Source organism: Phalacrocorax carbo, chromosome 3, assembly GCF_963921805.1.
Source record: "Phalacrocorax carbo chromosome 3, bPhaCar2.1, whole genome shotgun sequence".
Lineage (NCBI taxonomy): Eukaryota > Metazoa > Chordata > Aves > Suliformes > Phalacrocoracidae > Phalacrocorax > Phalacrocorax carbo.
Genome location: NC_087515.1, coordinates 96,342,388 through 96,369,697, shown reverse-complemented (window position 1 = coordinate 96,369,697; position 27,310 = coordinate 96,342,388). Strand labels below are relative to the sequence as shown.

The window sequence follows — 27,310 nt, the reverse complement described above, 5'->3', positions numbered from 1 at the left end:
TTGTAAAGGCTTCTGTGCCGTCCTGTTTTAAGCTTTACCTAGCACGGGTGTTATCTCCTACAAGTACAGCACTAAGGTCGGGTACCCTGCTGCCTGTGTTCAAATGGAGGTTTTTATTTTTGCCAATTACGAAAATGAGAAAATGACTGAAATGTCATACAGAAATACAGAAGCTAAAGAAAAAAAACAGGATGTGATTTTAATCTCTTTATAGCTGTTCAAATTATCAAGTACGCAATTTACTGAAATATTTGTGAATTCGGCTTCTGCCACCTAACTCATCGCTCAGGGTCCGAGTCTCGGCTGGGCAAACAGCCGGCTGCCCCGTCCTGGCGTTAGTGATGTTCGTATGAAACCCAAGAGCCTCCACCAGAGCGATTAAAAGTTCTGGTTCACCACAGGGATTTGCCAAACTCTTTTTGGCAGCTAACCTCTGGTGGTGAGCCCTGACCTGACCCTTTTTTTTTTAAGTTTTTTTTTTCTTTTTTACTTTTACCAGAAACGGAATGAACAGCACTGACGTGCAACTGGACAAAGTTATCCTTGAAAATTGTCTTGGTGCAATTCTGACTTTGGGGGTGGGGGAGAAAATCACAGAACACTTTTTCTGAAATCTTCCCTCTCTGTCACAGGTATGTTCATGGGGTCGTCTTCTATGCCATTTACCACACAACCATCAACTCATTTTCAAGGCTTTCCAGCCATGGGAGTTCCTGTGCCCGCAGCAACAGGGATGATGGGAAACATGATGGGACAATCGGTGCCAGTCATGGGACAGAGCGCAGGCGTGATGGTAGGAATGGGAATGCCCAATGGATTTACTGGTACTACACAAACTGGTGTGATGGGACTTCCTCAGAATGTCATTGGACCTCAAGGTGGAATGGTGGGACAGATGGTCACTCCACAAAACAAGTACGGATTGCAGCAAACCCAACAAGCTCAGTGGAGCCTCTCTCAGGTAAACACTCGCTGTTCCCAGGCTTTAGAAAAGATGCTGCTTTTCAGGGACAAAACGTTTGGCTGTAGGAGGAGGGTTGCGGTGTAGCCGAGGTACAGACTGCTGGGCTCTGAACTGCTCAGAGGCACGTGGGAAAAAAATGAGTGAATAATTCAAAGATAACTAATATATAAGCGGGGAATAAATTTTGCCACGGTAGAGCAAACTCAGTTCTCCGCTTCCGTAGCTACTCTCATGCTGGCATCTGAAGTAGCCAGGTAAAAAGCTGGCTTAGCTATAGTTACAAAATACTGCCATGTCAACACAGCTTATAACTAAAAGCAGAATTTAATTGCTTGAGGAAAGCCATTAACAATTCATACTGTCATTTACAGGCTTCAGGATAAATTGCAGTGGATTGTGCAGTGCTTCACACTCTATAAAGTTTGCCTGTAGATAATTTCCTTAGGCTAGTCTCTCCTTTATCTGTAGCATTTCCGTGCTGTTTTTTTAAATTTCTTAAACACGTTTCAAAAGTCCTCTCAAAGTGTGAGTGTGCGCTTAGTACCGTATTTGCACGTTATCTAGTGAAACGTCTTGAAATCAGGTATTTGAGAGGTTACTGGGCAGGGAACAGACCTAAATGATGCCCTTGGGGTTCAGTCTGGACGATAGCAGCTATTTTTTTCATACTATTGTTTGAATTATAAAAGAACAATATAATAATTCCATGCTGCTCACTCTAGTGATTCAGGGAGTGCACCATACTGACTTATTTAGATCAGATTGTATTCATTTTTACTGTTCTGCTCAGTCCCATGGTGTGAACATTTATGAAAGTAAGCAGCATTTCTTAGGTAAATAAAACAGCCCCTATGTGAAAATACATGCTGTCATTCTGCTTTGAAAAGTAGTTTTTAAAAGGTGAGAATTTCAGAATGTCAGACTAAAGAAAAAATCTGTGGATTTAGTGGTAACAATCTTTTTCTAGGTACCTAACTTTAAAAAGACCTGTATCAGCTTTGAAATTAAAATCATGCTTCTTAGCAAACATATAATTAAAAGTTGGCTCACAGAACAAGCTCTTAGCGTGTTTCTGCACTCCTGGCACGTCAGGCCTTATCGGCACGCTGACATTCCGCAGTTTGTAGGGGAACCGTGATCTAATCTCTGACTCCAGTTGAAAGGGGGAGAGGTTGCTTTGCTCACCAGAATAGCGTGCTTTCCGTAGTCTGCTGCTTAAGAATTCCACTCCAGAAGAGGTTAAAAACTAGGGTAAAGCATGTTTTCATCATCTTTTTTGAAATTCCCTTGTTCGGTGAGGGCTTGTTTCTGCGGATACAGGCGTGACAGCACACAGCCCTGAATTTTTCCCTGAAATATTAGCTTGCAATTTACTTAATTTGGTTTTTTCCACCAGTGTTTCAGTTTCATTTTGCAACCCAGTATTGTTAGCTTGTGTTTACATGAACCCTGATTTTTACCTAATGCCATGTCTAACTTGAATCTGATGTTGCTTATCTGATGTCCCTCTTCCTTGACACTGCTTGTTAATGGCTCCCACTGCTCTTGTGCTCTCAAACTCACGAGAGGGCATGTCTTTACTCCCTCTAGACAGCTAGGTTTTTGGCTTGTCGGTAAGTGCGCATTATTTGGAAGGCGAGGGAGAGTAACCCGGAGAACGTTTTTATGTTGAGCACCAAAAATGACAGTGACTAGGTAATATTTGTAGGGAGCAGAAATATTTTTGCACCATCCCTGAAGTGAGCGTGCTGAATTTTGAACTCTTTCCCACCTTTAACTAGATGTCATCTTTGATTTCACATGAATGGCTTCACTTGTTTCTAAGAAATGACGGTAACTTGAGTAGATTCTTTAGCAGGAATGGTTAGATTTAGGTAATACTCAGGTTTATAAACCCACCGTTCTTTGTTGATTGCCACCTAAATGGACAATTTCTATAAAAACTTGTGTATTCCAAGGTTTTGAGGTCTCCAAAGAAATATTGCTGGAACAAAAACCATCCGGGATTGCCAATGTGAAGGCTGTATTACTTGCTTTGGAGTTCCTCTATCGCAGTTGCCACAGCTTTGGTGGTTAGTTTTGAAACCTTGAGAGCAAGCTCTTACCGACTGAGACGCGGCGGGCTCCGTGGTCACACGCTCTGTAAATTCACTAGTGGAGCGTTCACGCAGGCTTGTCAAGTACGCCAAGTGCTGCGGCCGCCAGCTGATGTATAATGGGGATTGAGTGGTCCCGGAATAGCTGCTAGCTTGAAAAATGCTTAGAAACTTCTATTGAGTCCATGCTTTTAATGAGAAGTGCAATTTTAGGGAAAAGTACTTTAGCCGGGTTGCTAGCCGGAGGCACGTCCGCTTTCCGGCTAGCAGTGTGTTGTGTTTTGGCACCGGTGCTAACTAGGCTCGCGTGTATGCTTCACAGATGAATCAGCAAATGGCCGGAATGAATCTCAGCAGTTCCAGTGGTGTGATGGGCTTTGGGCAGCCCCCCAGCACAGCGGCAGGATGGACTGGAAGCTCCTCTGGTCAGACTCTCAGCACACAACTGTGGAAATGAAAGTTGCACGAGGAGTCTCGTCCAGAACAGCCACCTAACATTCCTTGTTCAAGCGCATTTCCTTTCGCGGCTCCTTCCATGTACATATTCTTTTTCTTTTTCCCCAGCTGTTCAGATTAAGAGTCTAACTGACTGACCGTGTTGTGGTCTGTACTGATTTAAATTTGATGTAGTGAAAAGCAGATCAAGAGTACATTTATACGTCATTGGCAGCATTTTCATACAGTGCATATGATTTCATAGACCATATATTTGAGAAGCTGCTTAGCCACATACTGATTTTTTTTTCCCCCTCAAAATTCTAGATCAAATGTTTGCATATAAGGGATGTAGCTATCATGTTAGTAATATCCAAAAATACGAACCCTGACCCCCCAGAACTACCCAGTAATCCTGTAGAAGGTACTGTATGAACAAATGTTTAATCATATATAAATAGAATGTAAATGTATCACCGAGCAATGTTTTCTAGTGTATCAAACGAATTTTGTTTCATCATACATTTCACTGTGATGTTACTATGGTGTGCATAACAGGGAATGTGGTTCTTGAAAGAAAGATAAACCTGGATGTTGCTGTAGTTCTACAAATCGATAGTTTATTCTTTTAAAAATGAGCGTTTGATCCATTGGAGTTTCCTGTGATGAAGTACCCAGCCTGGCTCGCGAGGCACGCGCACAGTATTACTGCTGAGAACTAGCGGCACAACACGTACACAAGGTAACTCAGTGCAAACAGATGTATTTTTCCTTGCAGAGATATCCAGGTTTATGACAGTGATTGTGTTTACATTTTATGGTGCCTCGTAATGATAAAATGTTATTTCCCTATATTAAAAGGATAAATCCATAAATGAATTGTGGGTTTTTATTTCATTCGCGTATGACCTATTTGGCCATTATTTCTTCAAGAATTCTACTTTTAACGAATGAAAACATGTTCAATTTGGAGGATCCATTTATGCAAATATTTAGATGGACAGTTGGCGATGTAAAATCTGTTTGTTTATAATTACACCATCAAGCTGGATAAATACAAAAAGTATATACATAAACAATGATTTTGAAAATACTCCATTGCGGCCACGTTTCTCTTGATTGTTTTTACTACGTGGAAACAGCCTTAAAACAAAGGTAAGTGTCAGATTATTGAGACGAGAGGTCAGAAAAGCATGCAGACAAGTTAGAACAAAGCACACCCACTTGATTTGCTTATTAGGGTATCTGACAGCTTCCTTTTGTTTCCACAGAAGTCCGTCAGATGACTATTAATAGCTCTCGCGCAGAAGTAGGCTATTTCACTGGCTGAATTTGAACGCCTTCCGACGCGCCCGTCGTACTGTACTTCCTGTGTAACTGCGTCTCCACATCATACCTCAATATTGACTGTGTCCAGATGGTATTTTGGCTCGTTAGCTAGATTTACTTTTTCTGTTCGTGTGTGCCATACAAGAACCTGCAAAACAACATTTGTGTTAGTACAGTCATCGGCAGCGACAATAGGGAAGCTTTTTAGGGAGCGTGGAAATCGGTACCTTTGTGCAGTTGTTTGCTTTAGGCTCCAGTTCCTCCACCGTTGTTATCTGTTTCAGAAAATCAGATTCTTGCATTCCTGGCTGAGAACCGCGGCGCTTGAATACGGCTTTTGGATGCGACAGAATCACTTGAAGACTCACAGCAAATCCTTGGAGAGAGGGGGGTAGGGAAAAAGGTTAAGAAAAACCTTTAGGCTTTACGTTTTTGTGCAAGTTACACTTAAGCCTAGAAATCTCCCATGTTCTTTTTAAAAATGTGTACGTTTGATTATATGGATAGGCAACATTTGGTAGGTTTGTACATCCTACATTGTTTTGTTTTGCCCTGAAGGTGCAATCAGATGTTTTTAATTGCCCCATATTTTCAATATGTTTAATCAGTTTCCCGTCATGTAGGGGGATATATGCTTTTTTGCATGGAAAATCAGGTACTGCTAAGATCTTGGACTGTGCTTCCTTTCTACTGCTAAATAAGAAATAAAACTGAATTTTAAGTAAAATAAAATGTATGAAATTTATACTATACAAACACTTCTAGGTTTAAAGATGAGAGTCAAAAAAAAAAAAAGGTTAAAATATGTTACTTATAACAACCGTGGTCTTTGGAGATTGTTAGCCTTTAGAGACTTTTAACATTATTGTTGATGAAAGACAAGCCATATTATTGTTGTGCCTTTGTGGCCGTGTAGTTAGTGTGGGCTTGAGTCATTTTCACCAACACTGGTCTGCAAGACAGTCTGCGGCTGATCTGTGCATCGCACAGCTGAAAGAACTTCGGCAGCACACGTGCCTCTCCTTGCCAGGCGTTCCTCTACTAACATACGTTGGGTCCCTCAAAGGGACCTTACAAACTCGCCCTCTCTGAAGCTGCTCTCATGAACCTCCAATTTGCCTTTATTGACAGAGATCTCCAGTTTTCGCTCAGCAAGGTTCAGTCACACGTATGCTTCTTTAGGTATGACTCAAAACTCAACTGATACACTTGTAAAGAAAAATTATATTTGTAACGCCGTGGGTCTAATTGCCAAGCCTACCACGGAAACCCTTTTTCTGTCAGTTCAGAGTGGTTCCAGCTGTCCCTTTATGACTGAAGTAGTAGCAGTTTTGACATCTGTTCTGGAAAACTGCAAGATCATTTAATTCTAAAGCCAGTATTAAAATTTCCTCATTTTCAAATGAGTATAACTGTCTCTAATGCAATTTAAATCTATCCCCTTTTTTGCTAGAATTACCTTGCTCTATTTTCCTTGAAAGTATCTTTGGCTTTTATGGGAGCCTTTTAAAGAGGAAAATCTAAGGAAATAATTACTACATCACATGTAAAGGCAGCACACTGAAACCACTTTTGTCTTAGCTATCATGCTTGTAGCAGAGCTCAGGAAACACCAGAAAGTGATATTTTATTTTTTTTTAATAAAGATTTAGACCCTGCCCACAAAGACTACAGGTTCGATGTAAACTGAGGTTTCCCACTGACAGACACAGTTGAAGAAAACGTGTTTAACTTTATATCCTGCCTAAGATAAAGAACAGGGGTCTAGATGGAAAGGGCTTATCCACACCTTGCAGAGTATGCTAGTGAATAAAAGACTTCCAGGAGGTGTGAGACTCTGGCTGTAGCCTGTCCTCATGCTGTGCAGTTAAGCGCCGCAGCTCCTCTGCAGACTGTGGTGCTGGGATCCAGCTGTTCTCTCTGCAGCTGCGGGGTTTCGGCAGGCAGTTTGGCCTTTTCTTCCCAGTGTTTGCCTTCAGCAGGCTGCAAGCCTGCCTTCCCGGCTATGAGGGAGCACAAGGTGGGCTCCATCCGGGTGCTGTTTGTAACCAAGCGTAATTGTTCGTGAAGAGCTGAGGTTGAGAGTTTAAACTCCCTCAGCAAGGGACAGCTGTGGTGCATGCAGCTGGCTTTCTGCCCCCTGGAAGATGACCATAGACATTACTGATTAACAAATTGGCCTGGTTCAGTCCAGTATTTTTGATTAGGGTTTCTCCCCCCCAAATAGAACAAACTAGAAATTTTTGGTGCACCTGGGCTTTAGTGTGGTTGCTACTTTGGGCACCAAAAAACCCTGTTTGCTTTGCAAGGGAAGGCAGTGTTGGAACCCTGAGTGGCTGTGTGAACTGCTTTTTCTTTTTAAAAATATTTGAACTTAATTTTTTGAGATATAAGCTGGTCATCCATGAAGAAAAAAACTTTCAGTTGACCTTTTTATCACAGTTTGATCATTTTGGCACCCAAGAGAAGAGATGCTTCAGGTTTTGACCAGACTGGCACTGGTTATTTCTCTCACTAGGTGATGGTCCTGTGGCAGTAGATGAAAAGACACTGTTGTTTTGAATTCCATCCCCAAACAAACAGGAATTAATCTGGGATTTTTGTCTCCAGTGTAGCATAACGGGAACAGTGCCACATGCATACAATTCTTTTACTTGATCATTATTTCTACACGGCCATATTGGGCTTAAGTTCATATGAAATGCCACAGGACAATTTCATAGCCAGGTGTGAAGAGGTGTTTTGGGGATTTATTTTTTTGTGTTTAATGCAAGGCTGTAAATTAAATCAAATTGGCTGAAGAGCCACCTAGATAAGAATTAATTTGCTGGAGGACAAGATACCTGGGAGACATGGCAAAGATTACATCTGTGCTTCTTTCTACGGAAGCTGTTTCTGTTAATTCACACCTTGACTGGTGCTAGATCAACGGCTTCTGTTAAAAGACAGGACCATTTTTCTTCATCTGATTAGACTGAGCCGATCTTTAAAGATTTTGCTGCCATGATTAATGCCTTTGCTTCCTGAATGCTCTAGATAGGGCAGTAGCTGAAGGCAACCCGGGGACTGGAAGCGTTTATCATTTCTGGAGTCTATAAATGCTAATGCTCAGTGCTGAGGTTGAAACTGATACACTGGTTTCCAATCAGTGTAAGGCACTACCTTTGGCTTGTTGAACATGCCATGGCTTGGGGTCCGCTTCCATCAAGTTGTCTTCTCCCTGTGACATACTGTTTGGGTTGCAGGAGGGCAGAGGCGCCCAAACAGGGGTTTGTGCAGTTCATAATAAAGGCATCTGCTGACAGTTACTTCACCGTGGAAGACGCTCTCGATTTTAAACTCAACATTTAAACTAGTTGTTACCCTTTGGGGGGGGGTGGGTGGGTGGGTGTGTGGGTGTGGTCTGGGGGCTTGTCCCAAGTGTGTCATCTGCCATAGCTTGTACTTCTGACTTCTAGCAGTGCCTCTTCCAGTCAGACAAAATATGCCATGGGCTGCAATGTCATTCATAGAAGAGCTTTTTTCTCAGGGAACCGTAAGGAAGTAGCTTCCCCCCCAAAAAAAACCAGGCGGTTGCTCAGGCCCTAGCAGGAAAACTTATGGCACAGTGGATGAGCTCTGGACCGTAAGCCCAAAATCTGCTTGCCCAGTGATTCACAGGCATGGATTAATCGCCATGACTGAAGTAGCTCCTGGAATGCTAATGTAAAGCATGCATCTGCTTCCCTTGAACAATCTTGACATTAGAAGAATCACAATCTGACTTGTTCTCATGAGTGGTGAAAAACTCTGGCACTGGGAACAAGCCACAATCACAGAATCACTAACAGCATCATTTAATATAGAAGATTTTAAATCAGCTCTATAATAAACAACACAAGTGCCTACCTCAGAATCAATGTCACTTTTTCCTTTCAACACCTAGTTCTCTCTTGCTTTTCTTCCCTGACGGTAAGGAAGTCTGTGTCAAATTCTAGAACTCACCTACAGTTAAAACTGAGGCAGAACTTAAAATTAACACCAGAACTAATTCATATGGTGCATTGGTTGCCAGACAAGAAGCAACACAGGGAATGGCTACTCTGCTTTCTGAATGCAATTCAGCATTGGAGAATAGCGGTGTTAACCATGAACTTCTGAAAAGAAACAATGTTTACTGAACTGATCTAATGTTATTGCCATGTGTGAGTATGTCAAAGAATCTAGGGAAGTTGGCCAGCCTAGGGTCTTTGAGCTGATCCCAAAGAAATCAGCAGGCCCTGTCTCCACTTGTAGATTTGAATTTGACCCTGTATTTTGAAGTCTATTTTGAAGCCTAAAAGCAAGGATGCACCTCCTCTGAACAGCCACAAGTTAAATCAGGGGTCCCAAACCTTTCAAGTGGCCATTCTTTTCACACCCAGCCTCATGATCAAATTCCTGTGAAAATCAGCAAAAAAGATATTCCTGTAAACCAGAGACAGCCTCCTTGCCATCACCTTGGGAGTCAGAACATTAGTCATAAACAGCTGTAGACAGCTGAGTGGTTTAATATATGCACCTCGGTTTTTTTCATGGTAATATTTTCAAGAGAGAACCTTGATCTTCCTTATATGGTATATGGTATAACCTAAGTTGCTTGTATACTTGGTGCCAGCAGATGGAGGAGTTCCAGTGGTACGCTACAGCATGGACTTTGGTTCCTTAGCAAGCCCTCCAAGTCCCCAGGGGTATGCTGGGGAGTTGGGACAGGGGGCCAAGGATGGAAAACTGAGCATTAACATACATCCTGTAGATTGCACCAGTTCAGGCAGTTCTGGATTTGCAGGTTCTGTTCTGTTTGTCTGTGCCCTTCCACCATACTCCTGAGGGGAATGAAGCTACAAACTTAACATATTTTTTACCAGCCTACACAGCATCCGTTTCTCTCCTTTCTGAAATTAAAAATGTAGCTTAATTTCTTCAGTTAATTTTTGAAGACTAATAAAAGTTCTCTCAAAGTAGTAACTCCTTGTTTGTGGATCTGCAATAACTTCCTATACTTTCAACATTTGTACCTTTTTCTCTATAACCCTCCTTTTCCATTACTTCAGTAAAAGTATGAGCAGGTAATGCTCCTAATGGAGCTGCTTTCCACTCATGCCAGTGTTTCAGCCAGGAACTGCAAAGTGTAAACAACTTAAGAACCCTCCGTGTATCTCTTCACCTCTGGATTAAGAGTCCCTTGGCCAATGTTGTGTAAAGGCTTTTTGCCTGCTGCTAATGAATTATGAACCATGCCATCATCTTTACAATGCCCATAAGTAACCACTTCTACAGCATAGTATCAATACTTAAGTCCACAGGCAAAGACTCTTAAAATGCACAGCTGCAGCCCTCAATAGGATGCACAGGTTTGGGGTGGACATACCTACTTTCCCCCCAAGGAATGCCTCTACCCGGACACGCAAGTATTTGTTTTCATGCCAGATGACACCATTCACTTGAAATGCTTCTAGAGTGCAGAAAAATTCACTTGCTGTTTCTTCCTTTGAGGTATTAACTACTATTAGTTCTCCTTTATTCTTTTTAACCAATTGTACTGTAAATACCATACATACTTTTCATCAAGCATTTCAATCCGTATAAAAATATTCTGCTGAGATGAGAAAGCACTGTCCTTTTCCATCTCCCAAAACATACGGGTAACAGAAATAGAAAACGGCTGGCTATTTCTACCCCATTCTTGCCCTTGTATTGCTACTTTTCCCCTTCCCTCTCCTTCCTGAATACAGAAGATGCTTAAGTGCAAATTTCATTACATTTGTTGGGAAACCAGCTGCTGCTACATCAGAAATCGGACTTCTGCACAGCAGTGATTCATGTGGCAGTTGCAAATATATACAAAAGATTGTCTAAGCATGGACTGACAGCAAGACAGAGCTATGTGGCATGCTAACTTCCCAGCAGAAAATTGATTAGATCCATTTTGAAGCTTTTCTGCCTTCATCTGCTAGGCTATAGCTGTCAGTTATTTTCCCCCTAAGCTCAGTGTTTCAAACTATATCCATCTACAGTTATCACCATCATTCCAAATAACCAGTAAAAAAAATGAATAATTGCATGAGAGTAGCATTTTACAACATGAGGTCTAAGAAGGGTCTACATTTACACTGCCTGGTGTAGACTGATGACATCATGAAAGGCAGGGACTCATTGCAAAAATTAATTGGATTAATTAATTTACAATTAACTTGTTTCAGACAAACAATTTATACAACATAAAAGCCAAGTTGCTGCATAAAATAAAAAAGAAGTAAAAGTAAGTTCAGATATCACCGAGCAGCAACTTCATTAGACCAGATGTGCAAGCTAAAACTTCCAGGGTATTTAGTGCTAAAGGGCTACATAGAGTGGCTGTACTTCGGAAATTTTAAAAACCACTTACACTGAGAAATGTAAGGATAGTATGAGAAACATTCACGTGTCATGAAGCTGGGTACTTACCTGCCATGTCAATAGCAAAGGGCCTGTCAGCTCTCCAGCCAGTGTACCAGCCAACAACTTTGCCGTTTTCCACGACTGGGCGCTCATACCGTCGTCCTCCTACCAGTCCCACGGGCCACACTGACACTTTGCGGGTTGTACGCATCTGCAAGAGGCAGGCACAGCGTGACTGCACGCACATTTTCCTAGTAGGCTTTTTTCTAAGCGTTGGTGGAAAGCCTACACATTAATCATCAAGACTAGGTATTTAAATGCAATTCCAGCTTACAGATTTCAGCCCAACAGAGTAAGTATTTGAAAGCTGCATGTGCCCACTCATTGTCTGTGAAGTCTCCAGCTCTCTAGCCCATAAGCACTTCAATTCTACTGAAAATATCCTATTAATATTATTTTTAATAACAAAAAATTTAAAATACATGAAAAAACAGCATTCGTTTTCTTGTTTGTTTGGGCTTTCAGCGGTGTAGTAGATCTTTTTTTTAATCTGCAAGACTAGCATTCTTGCAGTAGGGTTATTTCTATAGATTGCTGAGGTATTATACAAGCCCAGCGAGAGAGAATATTATAATAATGATTAACAAATACACACTTCATTAAGACAAGTACAATTTGAGACTGGTAGCAAATACACTGAGTACAGGAAATTGCAACACACAACTCTTTCCCGACCTGCAATGTACCAGGTTTGTACAACAGATGCAGCTCAGACCTAATAAAGGCTCACCAAAAAAAAGATTTAAATTTGGGCTAAGCCTTTTTAACTTCTACATTTTCTCTTGAAAAGCTCGGCTGAGTTCCTGAGAAGGACAGAAAGCAGGTCGGGCAGGGTGCTACCGCTATTTGTTGCAAGTAATGGGAGTTTCTCCCAGTGGTGTAAACGTAACTAAATAAAATTCTGGAAACATGGTCCTCATACAACCTAGAGGAATCTATAGATACTTACAAATTACTCTTTCATTAGCAAAATGTGTGCATGACTGGGAGCCAGTGAATTCAGCTCACTGGTTAATAGACCATTTTCTTCAGTAAACAGGAGGTAACGTGACATGAACCCTGACGCGCTGCTCCCCACAGGCAGATCACTGACAGTCTGGCGTGAGAACTTGAGAAGATGAGTGCACAGACACAGCAACTTGCACAACTTAACCACACTGATGCAAAAGCCACTGTTTTAACTACTGTGCTTAAATATGGTCCTATTTAAGCAGGTATTAAACTCTTTCAGTGTAACGTAGGATTAATTTGATCAATTTTTAAAACCATCTCTTGTATACTGTTGTAGCTGAGGCCATTCCTTAGGGAAAGGTTATCCCTTTCTCCTTTCAAGCACTCCTCTTAGCAAAAACAAACAGTTTTACATATTTGTAACTGCAGTCCCCTATCAATAGATGCTGAAGTAAAAGACAACCTTGGTTAAATATTAAACACTTCCCCCTCTTTCTGCCAAGGTGAAAGATTTATCATGCATATCATCTAGACTCCCAGGAGATGCACCCGAAAAAGCAAAGACATCACATCACTCAGGTTCACATTTCTAAGCTAGAAACATTAGCAGATTCGTAGGAGAACTTTCACATAGGGAAGGCATTAAATACATATTTAAAAATCCACAAATATGTACATACACACATAAGAGAGGCACGCACCTTCTCTCCCTCCAATTCTTTGTGTTTCTATACATTTGTTTAGCGAGATTTTCTCACTTCCACACTAATAACTGTTGCAGCAAGACAGACCATCTCACTCAGTAGCAGCAGTCCCTACTGCATAAGAACAGGGTACGTATACAATTGGGAATTGAGGGATTTCTCATTATAAGGATTCTGTCCAAACCATTGACTCTTTAATTGCCAGTGAGAGACTGCCAGGAATCTCTCTACAGGTTACAGACACAGGGCATCATCCCATTGGGCTTGCCTACGCAGGCAAATTTCCAATAGGTTTCCAAGGGCATGGTCAAGCCACATACACCCAACTGTGCTACGCCAGTGTTAGCCACAGGACCCACTAACTTTTTTTGTGTTGCCATTAATACCTTCTGAAGGGTGTGGGTACCTAAAGAAATTACTAGTGTACTGATTTACAGCATTTTAGCTACCCTGTGCCAACTGCCTGTACCCATGGTAAACAAAGTGCTGCACGACAGGGGCAGGCACGCTCTAACTACACGTGAGTAGCTAATGCATGGGAAGGCCATACCCTGCCTTTTCTCACAGTAAGCATTTGGGCAGCTGTACCACAAAATGAGCCAGATCACACAAGACTCCTGAACTGGTCAACAGCTGCCACGGCATTTATTCTAGCAGAACCAGACTGATTTAGGTGAATACTTTACCATACACAGTGTGTAGGAAAATCTTATCAATAAGAAGTATCTCACTGACCTCATGAAACCAGCATGGAATGACCCAAGAAGTTTTAGTTATTACGGTCTTGGGTCCATCTTGGTGTCTATGAGTTAAGTCACCAAAGCCACCACACATCAGAAGGAAGTAAGTAATCCCTTACAGGGCTCTTTATTTTGTCCTTGGGTTACTTTCTTTTGTTCACACAGGTTACATTTTTGGAGAATGAAATAAACAGGTGTCAAGAATAAAGCAATCCCTTTTAAGTAAAAGCTGAAAGAGCACATCTAGACCAGTACTTATGCCAATTCTGAAATACCTTACAGCCTCAGGATATGCTAGGCAGATGAAAGTACGAATATTTTTTTTAATCTTCTGAGAACAGCGTTACTGCAGTTAACACACTGATGTGTTAAGGCTGTATTTATGTATGATGGGGAGAAAGCTATTATTTGGATTAAAAGGCCAGCTTGCATCTGGAATTTGATGCTGCTAATCACTGGGACACAAAAAGGTGATTCAAAAACATGTTAATTCTAAATCGCTTTATTGCTGTGGGTTAAACAACTGCCAAAATCCTGTAACTTACAAACAGCTTCCTAAATTACTCTCCTACCTGTCATTTTAATGTGCAGTAGCACATGATGTCAGCATTTTAAGTCCTAGTAGCTTACATGGATGTAACAAATCTTACTTATGCTTAGCTCCCTGTAAGTTAGTCATCTGGTCTATCCTAGTTAGAGTTTTATAGGTAATAAACAGAGATAGGAACCTACTGACATGATTCATCCTGCCTGGCTTAGACGGCTGTGTTAAGGTAGGACAAAATGCTTTTGTCCTCTATATATTTTTTGATTATTTGAAAGGGGGCTTGGGCATAGGAGGAGAGTGATGTACTGGGTGGGGGAAGATGAGAAAAGGACTTTAAGATGGCAGAACAAACCTGAATGAAGCCAGGGGACACAACTGGGAAGGAGCAGGCAAGGAAATGACTGGAGAGAGAAGTAACAACTGATGAAAGAAATCCCAGTGAGGTGATGGGCAGTAAGTAGAGTAGCAATGGAGGAACCACTAAAGAATAACAAGCGAAAATGCAGAAAATGTAGCTGAGCAATAAAAGATAGTGATAAAAGCATTGCCAAAAATAGCATCTCATTAGTCAATCAAGAAAAGCTGCTTAATGGGATGCACCAGACTGATGGATAGGGAAGATACCAAGCCAGTAACAAAACAGAAAAGCCCAAGGGGAATGAAGGCAAATGACAGACAGAAAACAACACGGCCATACTTCCTACAGTGAAAAGGCTTCCAGGCTGGAACAACCATCCTAGTGTTCTTGCAGCACGATGTTGATGCATTTCTATTCAGTATTCAAAGCTCACAGCAAACACAAACCTGGCTGCCATGCAGAGTAAGCTTTTCCGCCCCCCACCCCATTCTCTACCACTTCAACCCCCATATAATTTCTGATCTGTACTGGTCAGACCACAGGTTATTCTCCAGGCTCGCCCCCGCCATCCCAGCGAGACTCAGTCAGATTTCTGTGCAAAATTCCAATTGATTATTACCAAAGACAGGATCTAGAGCTCCTTCACTACAACTCTTCCACAGGGGAAAATGTTACAGGTTAAAGCACAAGCGCAGCCAGGTTCGTATCAGTTTTCACACAGGCATCCTGCATTACTCACAGGTCATTTAAAACCAAATCCTTCTTCAACAAAACTTACATGACTGCACTGTGAGTCAGAGGGATAGCTCAGCTGCAGCAATGCTGCGCCCTGTTACTTAGCCATTACATGGAGCTTCTGCCCCTACTTACTGTTACTTTAAAGGAAGTCCTGAGTCACAGAAAATCTGTGCCAGTGGTTTTTGTGGTTCAGGGACTGTGATGCTTAAGGGAGAGTAACTTCAAAAAGCAAATTTTTTGTCAGTAAACTTGACCATAAAGGGTATGTCTCCATGGGAAAACTTGCAGAAAGGGCCTACAAATCAAAAAAATTGTCAATCAATTGTCAATTGATCTAGCCTGCTCCACCACCCTCACAGGTGATCTGATTTAGTGCTTCACCATCCTCAGTATTCAAAAGCTTTTTTCCAAACATCTGCTTTAAACATCCTCTGCTGATTCATGCCCAATCTACAGTGCAGAGGAAGGATAGATTAGTTCTCTCTTCTCTCAGGCAGCATCATACATATCAGATACAATGATTAATGCTTCTAAATTATAACAGCATCTTTGGGCACAAATGTCAATATTGCTTCCCTACAGGAGAAAACTGTACTAAATTTAACTAAAATGGTTAGAAGCCAATTTCTCTGGATTGGGAAGACTTCCAAAACATTTGCTATCCATATTTCCTTTTGACCCTTCTACTTAACAGTTCTTTCTCTCATCTTACTTTCTGTTACTCTAAAAGGTTGTGCTTACTGTACCTCTGAAGAGCTGCTGAGCATTCAAAATTAATTTCATAGTAACAGCATCAGTTTCACAGGTAAGACGATGATTGCTGTCGAAGTGCAGAAACAGGCAGTGCTCAGCACTTTGTAACCCACAGTCCCTCACTGGGATAAATCTGTTTCAAATAGCTTTTTTTTTGGTCACAGTTTCCTCTCAGTTTTAGGCTATTTCATTGTTTTGCTACCAGTCTTTTCTAATCCAGCCTCTTTAGCATAGGTATTACATGCCTATGTGCAGGGGGAATGTCAGTGTGCATTTAAAAACCTGTCATGTATTCTTAAATCATTTATATACTAGAAAGGTATTTAATGCACTGCTAACTCTATTTAGACCTTTTTTTATTATGAAGAAAATAACTAATGACTGCCAACTAATATTTAATTCTGTCTAGACTACTGAATGTTATTTTTAAGGCTATAGCAAAAATTTGATTCTTCCGACCAGCTCCAAGATATAGAACAAAAGATCTCCATGTTTACAAAGGTAAACAGATTCACTTATGCTAATTTTAAATATTTTTGCATAAATGTATCCATTTGAAATAGACAGATGTTGGCTTAATACAGTGTATAAAGATTAGGACAGTTATGTAGAAGTTATCGAAAGAGCACTAACCCTCCCCTAGTCAAATTTGAAATAAATAGTAAATATTCACCTTTTCTGTAATGACTTTCTTAAGTTGCTCTCAAAATACTTTACAAAGATGACATTGGGAAAACTGAAGCCTGCGTGAAATGCAACGCCTGCAAGTATTTCTGTTCTATTTTTAATAACAAGGATTTATTTTTGTGGGCTACCGACTGTTAAGAGCCATTAGAGTATCTGCTGCCTTCATACATACCTTTCAGGAGAGTGAAGGACAGGGGCATAGGAAAATGTTTTCAGTCTGAATCACTGTCACAACTTGCCCTCTGCTCTACAGTGCCGCTATGAAAACTACCAGAGCTGGACAGCCCTGACCTTCAATGAGGAGGTCACGCCCATTAGCCAAAAAAAATGTTTCCTATTTTCCCTCTGTTCTTCATGAATCTTTGTTCCCATCTGGCTGATTTGAGGATGATCCTACCTGGGCAATTTAGGCCACTACAGAAGCAATAACACACCTTCAAAATATTACGGAATTTTTGTTTAATCTGATGTTTAAGTTACTCCTGCAAAGCACAAACCAGCTGACTGTCCTCTTCGCTGATCATATTCTTACCTTCACTGTGACTCCGCGAATCTTGAATTACCTGTAAAGACCACCTCAGCTTCAGAAGGGGTTGAGCTCTCTCTCCTCCTACCTCCTCCTTTCCAGCTTCAACTCTACCATCATAGTCAAGGCATTCTTGTGCAGGCAACAACTACAGCAAATTGAATTCTGGTCCCCAACTCAGTGGGCAACAGGGCTAACTGCTAAGCTATTTAATAAGTGTTTGGGGTTTTTTTCCCTTAGAAATGACAGTTAATGCTGTGATATACTTTGAACTCCATGCTGCAAGGCTGTATTCAGATCACACCTTATAGCATGGGTTCTTCTAAGGAGACCGAGTCTGCAGATTCTCAACTTGCACTCAGACAAGATAGCGGTACATGCCATACTTGCACACTCCAGGCACCTAGCAAAACTTGCTATGATGTTTTAGACACCAATGACCAAAGGGCTAGTGGTGGAAACGAGGGAGGCCATAGTTTTAGATATGAGCATTTTAATTTCACAGACACCTCAGTTTAGGTTTCTGAGCAAAATATGAGCAAAGGTGACAGATATAACCTAGACAGGAATATCTAAAAATCAACACATTTCTGAATGCAGCAAGTTCACTTTCTCACACATGTTGAAGACCTTTACTCCTGTTCTTTGTACTCCTTAAGCAGCTCACCCCTCACCCTCAAAGGTTTCAGGGGAGTCTGCACAATCAAGAGCAGAGCGGACCTCCAGCGTTAACTCCTCCAACTTGTGTACATACCTATACACAGACCAAGGAAGCAGTGGCCTTTGGCCAACTACTCGCAATATGGGAAAGGGCAGAGAAAAAGCCTCAGACGTGGAAACACACTAATGATGTGAAGAGTTAAAGAAAGTGGAACATAGCTATATCTAGCTTTGGTTTCCAGTGCTTAGGCTAATCTTATTTTTAAAGTCTCTGAAGGTGACATGCCAGCTTTATCTAAGGTTTTCTTTCTGTAATTCTAAAACTATGAAATTGGCAGTTGTTATACTTCAGTCACAACATTACAATAACTTGCATTCAGGAATAAGATGAAGCACAAATGTAACAAACTGTAACAGAGTCGGTCCAAAAAGAACAGCCTATAGTAAAAAAATAGAAGTTATGATGATCCATGTAGAAACATCTGTAAAGCATATCAAGTACAGCAGCTGGGATTTCAGGCCCCTCAGTGGTTTTGTTATGAATGCAGGCTGATGTTCAACTGATAAAAAAAGATATTTTCAGAAAGCGGACTGTTGTTTTTGATGGGAGAGATGCAGATGGACACCTCCAGGTGAACAGATCATACCTGAGCAGAAAAAATATAAATTATTTTCAAGGTCTGGATCCCCAAATAATAAGTGACAAAATACCACATGCCAGAACCACCAGCATTAAAGCAAAAGCATGATTTTTCACCTGACCACCATAATGCTCTCAAGTAGGCAGAGTTGGGAATAACTTAAACGCAACACCTCCGCTCCTGGAAATATTTCTTCATCTTTGCTGCAGCCCCACTTAGTACTCTAAGGAATTTCACAATCACTAAACCAATTGGTCCTTTCCCTGAAGCCTTTCCAGGGAAGGTGTTCCTAACAAAAGGCTCAGCTGAGCCAATGCTGAATACACTGTAGCAGGAGAAAGACAAACCAGGCTCTCCACCTTGTTTCAGAAATCACAACTAAACCTGCTCAGACCCTGCCCTGTTGGACTTTTGAGGACATAATTTTGCCAGTCAAAAACTAAGCTATATACCCACATGCCATCATATGTCTTAGGAAAACACAATTATAAACAGCATCAGAGGGCTCCAGATTTACTACAGATGGTGACATTTTCCAGCAAAACACTGCTGAGGCTGTTGGGGTTTGGTTTTTTTTTTCCTGATTTCTATGAAACACATTTGGCCCAGGTCTATTTGGCCCAGCTAACTCCGTATCAAATATAAGGTACTCATTCCTATAAGTACCAGACAGAAATACTTCGGACAGAGATTAGAATTTCCTCATCAAAAGCTCTCAGAAGTATCCGATGGGATTTCATGTCAAAGCATGCTCCTTTTGGTTTATACACTTCTACTCACAGTAAAGCCTCTGCTGATTTTGCTTTGTTAAAAAGGCTCCATCTTCTATAAGGGCGCTAGGGAAACCCACAGCAAAGGAGCTGCCTTAAACATAATCCTTCACTGACATGCAGCTACCTGGCACGCCTTCTGCTCCGCAGTAATGCTTTGTCAACCTCTGAGCGAAAGGCATCCCCAACACCAATGCTTCTCCCATGTTGGTTTTATGGTCCTAAGTAGCCTTGGTTCCCATCCCCTCAAGCCCTCACTGCTGTTCCTGAAACCAGCTTTGACCCAGAAGAAAGCCATTACAAAGATGGCAGACCTACTATTTCATAAGCCAGCAAATGTACATAACTGCTTGCGGACAGATGCTAGTGAGTGACATGCTGAAGGTCACCCAGCCAGCACAGGATGGTGGTAGGACCAGAATTCAGAGCTCCTGTCTCATCCCTCTACATCCACACTACCCTCCCCAGCAAGCAGACTATAGTTGACCACAACTCCTTTGGGATTTTGCGACTGCAGGTCTGCAGAATTGTTCCTGGCAGGGTAACAAACTGAAAAAACCTCCCTCTCAGGTATCGTTACCACCACTTTCATGACAGAAATTACTACCAGATTTCATATGCACACAATGCATTCTAAAGCTGTTCTCTTCATGCTCAGAGAAGATGAGCATAGTTTACCCTCATAAATCAATCAACCCCTGAAGGAGAGATTGGGATTTACTACAGCGCTGTCAAGCCAGAATTCATAAAATCAGAGAATTTTTTTTTGACAAGGGAAAAAAAAAAAAACCACAAACCCAACCCTCAAGCAGTGCCTGGACTGAAAACAAGACTCCTGGCTCTCTCCAAATGCAACCTCCCACTTGTGGTAAAGGCATATCCAATTGGCAAAGCCTGCAAAGGGGCAAAGTTAACAGAAGTCAGGTTGACAAGGCATTCCCCATGTTACTACCAGCAGCATCCCAGAGACCTGGCATACGGCTCATTAGTGACCCCAGAAAACAGCCATGGGAACTTGCAGTGGTAACTGAAGCAAAAGCTCCTTCTCTGCTCCCCGTAACAGAGCTTTCCAACCACCACATTTCACAGGCAAAACTCATTCACACACGCATGTTTGCCTGCCAACACCGGGCTCAGAATGAACACCTCTTCCCCAGCAGCTGAACCCCGGTGAAAGAGAAGCCTTCGGACTACAGAGCTACATGCTGGAGGTTAGCATTTCTGTTAGCAAAAGGAAACATAGATTGCCTGTTGTGCTTGCAATTTTCAAGGTTAACCCTTCAGACAGATTTATCCCCTTGCTTTCCTGCATTTCCTAGCTGATCAGAGAGGTAATTTGTACCTTTTTATTTCATCATACACAGCAATTAGAAGAATAACACAGGAAATTATAAAAGAAGAAACCTGACTGGATGCCCTTTCAGCAGCTGTGGGTCACTCAAGTGACATGCTTGCCAATACTGTTCCTTTAGCTTGTCCCCAACATCGGTACTTAAAAAAAACCAGACAAACAAGGTAGAGATTCCTCTCCAAATATCATTTGTCCCACACTATTTATTGTGAAGTGTATCAATTTACAGACTCCCTAAGATTGAATCAGATCAGTTTTATATCCCTGAACAGAGGTGGACACTCCCATCACATCAAAGATGGGTACCTGTAATTACTCCGCATTATAATGCTCTAAGCACAGCCCTGAGATTTTAAGAAAACCAATGACAAGAAAGGTTTAGCCTCCAGGCAAAGGTCTTCAAATTAGCAGCTTCCATGCTGCATGCCAAATGGGCAAAGGAAGTAGAGCGTCCCTGCCGAACACAAACCCTGCACCTGCCTGCATACTGGAAACGGAAAGGGATGCATTACAAATCTGAACACAAACGAACATAACCTTTTCTAAAACAACTTGCTCTAAGGAATTTCACGTGCTTTGTATTTCTGTGTATTGTGTTCATTTTAACCTACTGACTATAAAGCATGTGAGGAAGCACAATGCTTCCAAACTGCAGAATATGGGTGTACACCACTAAATACAGTGCTGTCTGCCAGCGGAAGACACAGACTGCAGTCCGTCTGAAGTCCTCTATGTTCCCCATCTGCTGCCAATCCACTTTTCTGTTTTCCTCCCTCGCTTCCCTGCCAAGGTTACTCTTCTAGCTGTCACAGAAGATGTACATGATCTTTCTTCTTCTGTTTTATGTCCACTTGTTAAACACCCCTCCTTCCTGCTAGGGGGATCCCAGAAAGCAAGCTGGATACCCTCTCCTCCGAGAGCTTGCCAATTCCCACCAAAAAGGAGAAAACCCCTTCACCAAAGGGCTGCAATAAAGACAAAAACAGGTCCCTTCACAAAAGAGACTCCTGAAAGGATGTTTAGTCATTACACAAACGATTTGCTGCTTTTAAGAGCGAAAGGCTTCAAACAGACTGGGCAACTCCGCGTGAAGGAGCCGGCTCTGGCTTAATTCATTTGCGCCAAGAAAAAACCTGTGAAGGATGGCGACTCTTGATGTGAGTTTGCCCTAGAAGGAGAGGAACGCAGCTTGAAAAAAATAAATTAAAAGATCGCTTTTCATCCCAGTTTTAACAGACACACAGGATGCCTTATATAAACCCTACGCTTGCTTCGCTCCGCAGAAAAGAGAGAAAACAGAAGTAAGAAGTTGGGGGAAACGTGGAGTTGAGGGACAAGAAACTTAGAGGGGTGGTCACCCACAGGCAGCGCTAGGGAGCCCGTCTGAGGGACGGGGCGCTGGAGGGTGCCCGCGCCGGGGAGAGGGCTTGACACATCCGTGCGCGGGCTTTGGGTGAGGGGCACCGAGCCGAGGGGCACAGCCCCCGCGAGGCGAGGCGAGGCGAGGCGAGGCGGGACGGGCAGCCGCGGGAGCCTGAGGGGAGGCGAGGAGAGGCGGGAACGGCGGGCGCCTGAGAGGCGGCGAGGCGAGAGCGGCGCCTGAGAGGAGGCGATGAGAGGCGGGAAACGGCAGGTGCCTGAGGGGAGGCGAGGCGGGCACCTGAGGGGAGGAGAAAGGGGAAAACGGCGGGCGCCTGAAGGGAGGCCGTCGGTGTAGCGTCGCGGCCGCGCCCACCCCCACCCCGCACGCACCTCCTGGAAAAGCTCCAGACTGTAGGTGTTGTCGTCGTCGGCGAAGAAGAGCACCCCGGGCTGTGGGGGCGGCAGGTGCTGGTGCCGCTGCCGCAGCCAGGCCAGGCCAGCGTTGCGCTGCTCGGTAGCGCGGGGCAGCCCCGGCCGCTTGTAGCGTCGCGGCGTGGGGACGTGGAGGTGCGTGCAGGGCAGGCCGGCGCCCGCCACGAAGCGGCTCACCAGCTCGCTGCGCGCCGCCGCGTCCTCCACCAGGATCCAGTGGAGCCGCGCCACCTGCCGGAAGGTGTTGGCCAGGCGGGTGAGCTCGGCCTTCTGCACCGGGCGGCTGTAGGTGGGCGTGATGGCATAGATGGTGGGCAGCGCCGCCTCGGGCCGCCGCTGCGGGGGCGCCCGGGCCGCCGCCGGCCGGGCCCCCCCGCTACCCCCGCCGCCCCCGCGGGGGGCCAGGGCGGGCAGCGGCGCCCGGCTGCTGTCGATGTCCAGCACGATGATGACGATGAGCACCCAGGGCAGCAGTAGGAGAAAGCGGCTGAAGAGCAGGGACTTCATCCTGCCCCCGGCGCCCTCCCGCCGCGCCGCCCCTCAGCGCCGCCCCATGGACGGGCGCGGCGGCGCTCAGTGCATGACCGCGGGGGGCTGCGGGGATGCCCCTTTGCCCGCCGCTCCTCCGCGGGACGGCGGCGGCCGGGGAGGGTGGCTCTGCCTCCCGCCGGCGGGGCGGGTCGGGTCGGGGCGCCCTGCGGTGCCCTGCGGCAGCCCGGCGGGGCAGGTGCCCGGCCCCGCTCCCGCCGCGCCTCTATTCGGCGAGCAGCCGCCCTTCCTCCTCCTCTTCCTCCTCCTTCACCCTCAGCATCGCCGGGCCGGGCCCGGGGACGCCGCGCCGTCGCGGCCGGGGGTCGGCGGGGGCGGGGACGGGTCTGGGGAGAGACTCCTTCTCCTCCGCTTCCCCGGGCGGCTCTGGCGGAGCGCGGGGCGGGCGGGGAGGCGGGAGGGAGGCTCCCGGGGGCCGGGGGGGGGGGCTCCCGCCCCGCCCAGCCCCGCCCCGGCCCGCCCCGCCCCGGCTGCCGCCCCCCGGGCGCCGCGGGGAGCGGGCGGCAGCCGGCGGAGCTTCGCGCCCGGCGTCCTCGGGGCCCTTCTTCCCTCCGCCGCGGCGGGCACCGGCATGGGCCGGCGGCCGGAACGCCTTCCCCGGGACAGCGCCTTCCCCGGGCCGGGCCGGGGAGGCGAGGCGAGGCGAGACCCCCGTGCCCCGCCGCGGAGGGGTGCGTCCCGGAGTACCTATCCCTCGCAGCGGCGGGCTGCCGCTCGCTTCGGTTTTTATGCTTGGGTTTTTTTTAAAGGAGGAATTTCTTCGAGCTCCGCAGAAGTAAGAAGTTGTAAATAAGGCGGCCGTTTCGTGCGGTTCCCCTCTTTTATCCCCCCGTTCTCTACCGTGCTGCTTCCCAGTGTTATCAGAAGGGCTTGCGAGCGTTCGTGAGAATTTCGTCATGATCCACCTGTCTTTATTTTGAGAAAAAGGCGTTCATCAGGTGCCGCAACACACATGAAATGCACAATCTAAAACCTCTTACGAATCCTTTCCTACCAGGGAAGTTCCCGATGCATTTTTCAACACTCCCTGCTGTCATAACTAAACACTTACCGCTTGAATTATGCTTTTAAAACCTCATGTTGTGTAAAAACAAAGAAGCCCAGTGTTAGTATTTACAAATTACTGAATTCTGCATAATTCTTTGATTAAAACATGCACCCTTGTATGGATCAAATGATGGTCCCACTGACTTGCGGACTATGTGATATCAGAAATAGGGTGATTCATCCCAGCTGCGTTGACTTACTGGTAGGAACAGTGCGGGTTAGAGAAATCGGTCATGTCTTCACACCAGCCTCCTTGTCTTAAGCTACTGCTTTCGCTTCTGTTTTATACGCGTCCTTCACTTTTGCATGTGTACAACAAATGCAGATAATGTGGGCACTGTGTATATCTATCATTCATGTCTATCTGCAATCAATTTGTTATTCAAAAGGGCATATTAACCCAGAGGGCTCACACACAGAAAGGACGCTGAAGCGATGTAATAGAAGCTGAAATCCATGTGAAAGTGAGGGTGACACACGACCAGGCACTCAACATCTGAACGAGGAAACATCTGTGTAGCAGGGAGCTAATTAGAGTTAGCATGTTCAGTGGAGGAGTGTTGTTATGTGATTAATGAAATAATATGGAGGAATGCAGTGAGCATAAATAGTTCAATATATCCAAATAAAAAACATCTCAGACATGAAATTGCAGTTGCCTGTTTTGTGCTGATGTAGTTTATCTAGAGGACAATCATCTAAACACCGTCTCTGTCCGATGACTGAACATACCATTGTTTTCTCATTTACAGTACAACCCTACTTACAGATACCATTTGTTCAAATAATGCAAACATATGTATCAAAGCAACATACCAAGAAGCTTTTGCTTGTTCTTGTTTGGAAGTCAGTAGTCATTTGGAAAAGCTAATTTGAAGCTGATCACTTCTAGATATTATACCACGTCCAGTGCCTAAAAAGCCATTGGGGCAGAACTGGGAAGCTAAGGGGTACAAATGGATGTGCTTAATTGACATTCTTTATAGCCAAAAATGTTATAAGATTAAAAATCATTACTTTTATCTTTGTGTTATTTTTCATCCAAAAATATTATCTTCAGTGGACTTGTGTGTCGTATTCAGAGCTTAGCCAAGAGAGAATACTTGATAGTTTATGGCTATAAGACCTTAATAAAGGCAGCAATAAGAGCAGCTAAACATAATTGCAGCAGTTTAGGAAGGAGCACAAACACTAACTCAGCACCAGGGAGGTATCCTGATGAGCTATTTGGTGTTCTTCAGACTGTATAATTTTGTTCCTGAAAGCTGGTAACTACGTGTTTCTGTATGCTTGCTAACGCAGTATTTACTGGTTCTAACTGTACACAAGATCCGTAACGTAATGAGATGAGACACTTGGCTGTTTGGTAACAAATCACAATAACTATATTTTTACCCAGAACCCTTGCAATGTGTTTTTACGTGCCACAGAACGGACTCGGAGGTCATAAGTTGGGTACATCAGGTGTGATATCAAACAATGCAGCAGCATTTTCTGTTAGCTTTACGTATAGATTATATTAGATGGAAAGGTAAAAGATAATGAAGGTACTACGTACAAACCAAATGTTATTTATCAAACTGTTATTTCATGATAAGCAAAGCAAAATGTTCTTCCTTTCAAAATTGGAGGAACCCAGTCAAATAACCGCTCTGTTTGTGGGGACAAACTGTCTACAGAGAGAGTTTTTTTTCTGCCAAACACCTTAGCACTGGTTATTATAAAAATTGTCACATTTGATTTGAGACCTCAGGTGCAACTCTGAAACAAAGGACGAGTTTCTAACTTGTGATGGATGGTACCAATCATTGCGTGACTCAGGCTGTTCCTATGGTTTCACGCACAATATGCAGTACAGTGCATATTCTGGGTTGTATCAGGGCGTGTGGGCAGGCATTTCTCTTCAGGATCTGGTCCAGAATTGTTTGTTTGCAGTAGTTTATTGCTTGGCTCATCTATTATGGTATTGCTGATTGCTGGCCCCAGTCTCCAAAGATTTTTGTCAGAGATGTGTCAGGACTTGGCACCCGATTTTTCATTTGTTTTTTAAAAAAGCTACCTCCAGTTCAGCGGACTGTGCCTGACTATGGCAGGAGAATGCTTGAAACAGTGCTAGAAAGCAGCACGTGCGTGCAAGTGTGCAAATGCATGTACACGCAAAAGAAATCTCAGCCCTGGGAACATTCTCTACTGGCCCACAGAGGATTTTTTTTTTTCAAATTGGAACACACTGCAGACTTTTCGCCCTGTGCTGGCTGGACACAGTTGTAAGGGATTGCAACGCTAGCCAGCAACCGTGTGCCCCAGTTTGTTCCTTTTTCACTGGTTTCAGTCTTTCCGACATATGTAGAAAAGGATAGGCACGGCACGAGAGTTCCTCTAGCTGTTGCACTTCTAAAACAACTCACTTCTTTTTGCTTTTCTCCCCCTCACCACTCGGGTCACCCACCCATCAGGCAGCTCCCTCTAGAGGCTTCCGCTGCGACCCAGCCTACCCACACAGCCCCCCAGCTGGACGTGCCAGGGCTGGGGGGCACACGACAAGCTGGCCAAGCCTTTTGCGTGCTTCGTTTGAATTTCCCCTCAGTATCTGAACGCCAGCATTTGCTCAGGCTAGGTGCAATATCACAGACCGTTCTTTTTCAGATATTGGGAAGACGGTCAGAGTTACAGATAGCATTTGAAATACAGCTATTAAAATTTATTGTTTTGTAGGTTCTGTGGCTGATAGAACTCTTACTGTCCTGTGGGAAGCAGAAGCAAAACTAGTTGGATAAACATATAAAAATGTGCAATTATTTTTAACTAGTGGATAAAACACTGCAGAGAAATAGTTCCAATTTCACATGGCTGTAATTGAATAGATTAAACCCAAGAATGGTTCGTTTCTTTGGACTGTTGCATGGTTTTCTTTCAACAGCAGTGACTGGTGATAACTAAAGGTGGGTCATCGGCTCTGGCTTGCAAAGGTGGCTCATCAGCCTAGTTTCTGTAATGGGTAAAACCAGATACCAGGTGACACAAATCCTAGCAGGCAAAAGGCTAGCCTGCCTGTCAAAACTAAATATATGCAGTGCAGTTTCTAGTGTTTGAATTTACACCTTTTGGCATCACTCAGTCAATCAAAATGTGTTATTCGCCAAAAAAAAAAAGAGCATTGCGGCTGCATCTCACAGGAGTGTCAAAAACATCTACTGCCTGCTGCACATTC

General features: G+C 44.0%; 2 protein-coding genes across 3 annotated transcripts in view; one reads left to right on the top strand and one right to left on the bottom strand.

Moving 5' to 3' along the window:
• The window catches only part of SMAP1 (small ArfGAP 1), a 102,944-nt gene extending 98,574 nt beyond the window's left edge, over positions 1 to 4,370 (top strand). For both annotated transcript variants that reach the window (XM_064447822.1, XM_064447823.1), the window contains 2 exons: positions 633 to 961; positions 3,383 to 4,370. In XM_064447822.1, the coding sequence (XP_064303892.1) occupies positions 633 to 961; positions 3,383 to 3,517 (464 nt within the window). In that variant the 3' untranslated portion in view covers positions 3,518 to 4,370. The remainder of the gene's footprint in view (positions 1 to 632; positions 962 to 3,382) is intronic.
• Positions 4,371 to 4,429: 59 nt separating this feature from the next.
• B3GAT2 (beta-1,3-glucuronyltransferase 2) lies at positions 4,430 to 23,405 on the bottom strand. Its single transcript, XM_064447824.1, has 4 exons — positions 22,462 to 23,405; positions 11,290 to 11,434; positions 5,052 to 5,200; positions 4,430 to 4,972 (listed from the first exon to the last, which is right to left on the bottom strand). Exons 1-4 carry the CDS (start codon positions 23,008 to 23,010, stop codon positions 4,886 to 4,888), a joined length of 930 nt encoding a protein of 309 aa, XP_064303894.1. The 5' UTR covers positions 23,011 to 23,405; the 3' UTR covers positions 4,430 to 4,885.
• Positions 23,406 to 27,310: the final 3,905 nt, after the last annotated feature.